The sequence below is a fragment of the Pyrus communis genome, chromosome 14, assembly GCF_041283825.1.
Source record: "Pyrus communis isolate YQ-2024b chromosome 14, ASM4128382v1, whole genome shotgun sequence".
In the NCBI taxonomy this organism is placed as follows: Eukaryota; Viridiplantae; Streptophyta; class Magnoliopsida; order Rosales; family Rosaceae; genus Pyrus; species Pyrus communis.
The window spans coordinates 10,471,519-10,473,790 of NC_142578.1; the positions used below are offsets into that span (position 1 = coordinate 10,471,519).

The window sequence follows — 2,272 nt, forward strand, 5'->3', positions numbered from 1 at the left end:
CATCCAACAAAAAGAGCAACCTTCAACAAGTAAACAGTAACCATGAAATAGTCAAAAGTAAAACGCATGTGTAAAATCACACACATCTACAAGGCTTTAAACTTGACAAAGCAACATATATTAAAGACAGGAAGAAAGGAAAACCTAGCATAGAAGGTTAAAAAATAATCAATAAATATTTTATAAAATACAAATTCAAGGGTTGCACAAAAGTACAACAAATCAAGAACTAGTCTTTTGTTCACTCGCAGTTTGAGTGCTAAAGATGTTACAGAAAGAAGCAGTTCAACTCCACCCTCTTGCTCCACGCCACTTATCTTGTCCAGTCACTTGCACTGCAAACTTTTGAGCGTCTTTGAAGACAAATCAAATGCAATGGTGCTATCCATGGTGGAAGACTTCTTCTTCTTCATTATAAACATCAGCTCAACCTTTCCGGTCAACTTAGCCCTGCTGTTGAGAGTCAACACCCCGCTGCTCAATTCCCTGCCAAGATTGGAACTGCTAAGTGCACTTGAACTCAAGCTCACTTCAACATCAAATTTTTTGGTAGAAAGCATCCTAGCCTTGCTCTTTGGAATAGCAACTTGCCCGACAATCACACTTTGGTACAAAAACGTGACAATGCCAGCATCAAACTTGTATGGACCAAAATTTGTGTTCTTGACTCTGATTTGCGTTTTGAATTTTGTGTTGAATGAAGGTGTCGCCTGGATAGAATTGAGGTCTTGGACACTGATGTTGCCTAGCCTTACCTTCGGGGTCTTAACTTTCATCATAGTGAGACTCATCATGGTTATGACAATGATCTGAGACACAATGAAAATAACAATGTACATGGTCAATTTGATTCTCTTCCGGCGTTTTAGTTCATCAACAGATTGCAAAGATTCCGCATCACTATTTTTCCAAGTCATTGTAGTTATCTGCTAGATTTTGTTGGTTTCTTTTGTGGGATGAAAGCTTGGAAGTGGAGGGAGTTTGTTCGTGGAAATGATGGAAGAGTAGTGGGTTATATATAAGGATTTAAGATGGAATATGATGTTTAGTGGTACAAGCTTCTACGAGATGCTGAAATGTAACCAAGCACGCGTTTCTATAGGATTTTTGACATGGGTAATGCTAGAGAGAATAAATTTGAAGATAAAATTTGAAAACTAAATGATGTGTTATCAATAGGAACGAGCACGTTTATCAACGCTTAAGTAATAAACCAATAATCAATTTTTATGTCCTTTAGTTTTCAAGAATTTATCTATAAATTTAGTTTCCTTAGCATTACCTTTTTGACATATAGTCAACCTAGACTTACGTCTGTATGTAGGAATAAGTCTTTTATCTGATATAGCTTACAAAGAAAAGGAAAATATAAAAATAAGACGTGAGGTGCATTTCTCTCTAATAAGACTTGGGGAGATCCAATTGTTTGTGTTCTAGGCAAAGTCTTTATAGGTGCTTTCCATTATATTAATCATTTCAATCACATGTTGAACACAATATTAACTTTAATATTATATTAACTTTCTTTAAGCCTTGCTGGATTGTTTTAAGTTTCTATTATATTTAACATTTCAATCACATGCGAACACAATATTAACTTCAATATTAAGTTTATTTGCTGGATTGGTTTAAGGACATCTTTCATTCCTTAATTTGAACACCCATTCCACCGTGTTTCTTAAAGCAATAGAAAAAGGCAAAAGTATTTTTGGCCCATCATTTTTCTCCTGTGCACTCATCCATTTTTTTTTTTTTTTTTTTTTCTGCTCCTGCATTTCTCCATTTTTCTAGTCTTATGATTGAGTAAATTAAAGAATGACTAATGTCTAATGTAGAGGTGAGCTTCAGTTCAAGGGCCTTGATAAGTTCCAATTTTGGCAGTGAACTGAGCATTTGGGTGTTGGCTCTCAATAACACGGCTAAGTTGATCGAAAAGTTTGGACGTACGTTTGTAATGAAGAAGAAGTCTTCAATGCACCATTGCTTTTGATTTGTCATCAAATCCGCTCAAAAGGAAAATAAATAAATAAATTTTTAACGTTTGCCCAACGAAATAGGTGCAAGGCAGGTCGTCGTGCAAACCTACATAATTCCATCGGGCCACAATTTTAATTTCGTCCAAAAAATTTAAAAATTTTGACTCATTTTTCCCCAAAAAAAAAATCAAATTTCCCCTAGATAAAAGTGTTTGCTCGACGAAATATTCTAAAATTTTGTCGATCAAAGGCTATTTCCCATCATTTTTTTCGTGAAAAGTAAATTGGGCTGACAT

The 2,272-nt window shown here is 35.0% G+C and overlaps 1 protein-coding gene across 1 annotated transcript; it reads right to left on the minus strand.

Annotated features, from left to right (window-relative positions):
• Positions 1 to 326: 326 nt before the first annotated feature.
• Positions 327 to 917, minus strand: LOC137712246 (late embryogenesis abundant protein At1g64065-like). The gene has a single exon (XM_068451356.2). The coding sequence runs from the start codon at positions 915 to 917 to the stop codon at positions 327 to 329; it is 591 nt and encodes a 196-aa protein (XP_068307457.2).
• Between the last annotated feature and the right edge of the window lie 1,355 nt (positions 918 to 2,272).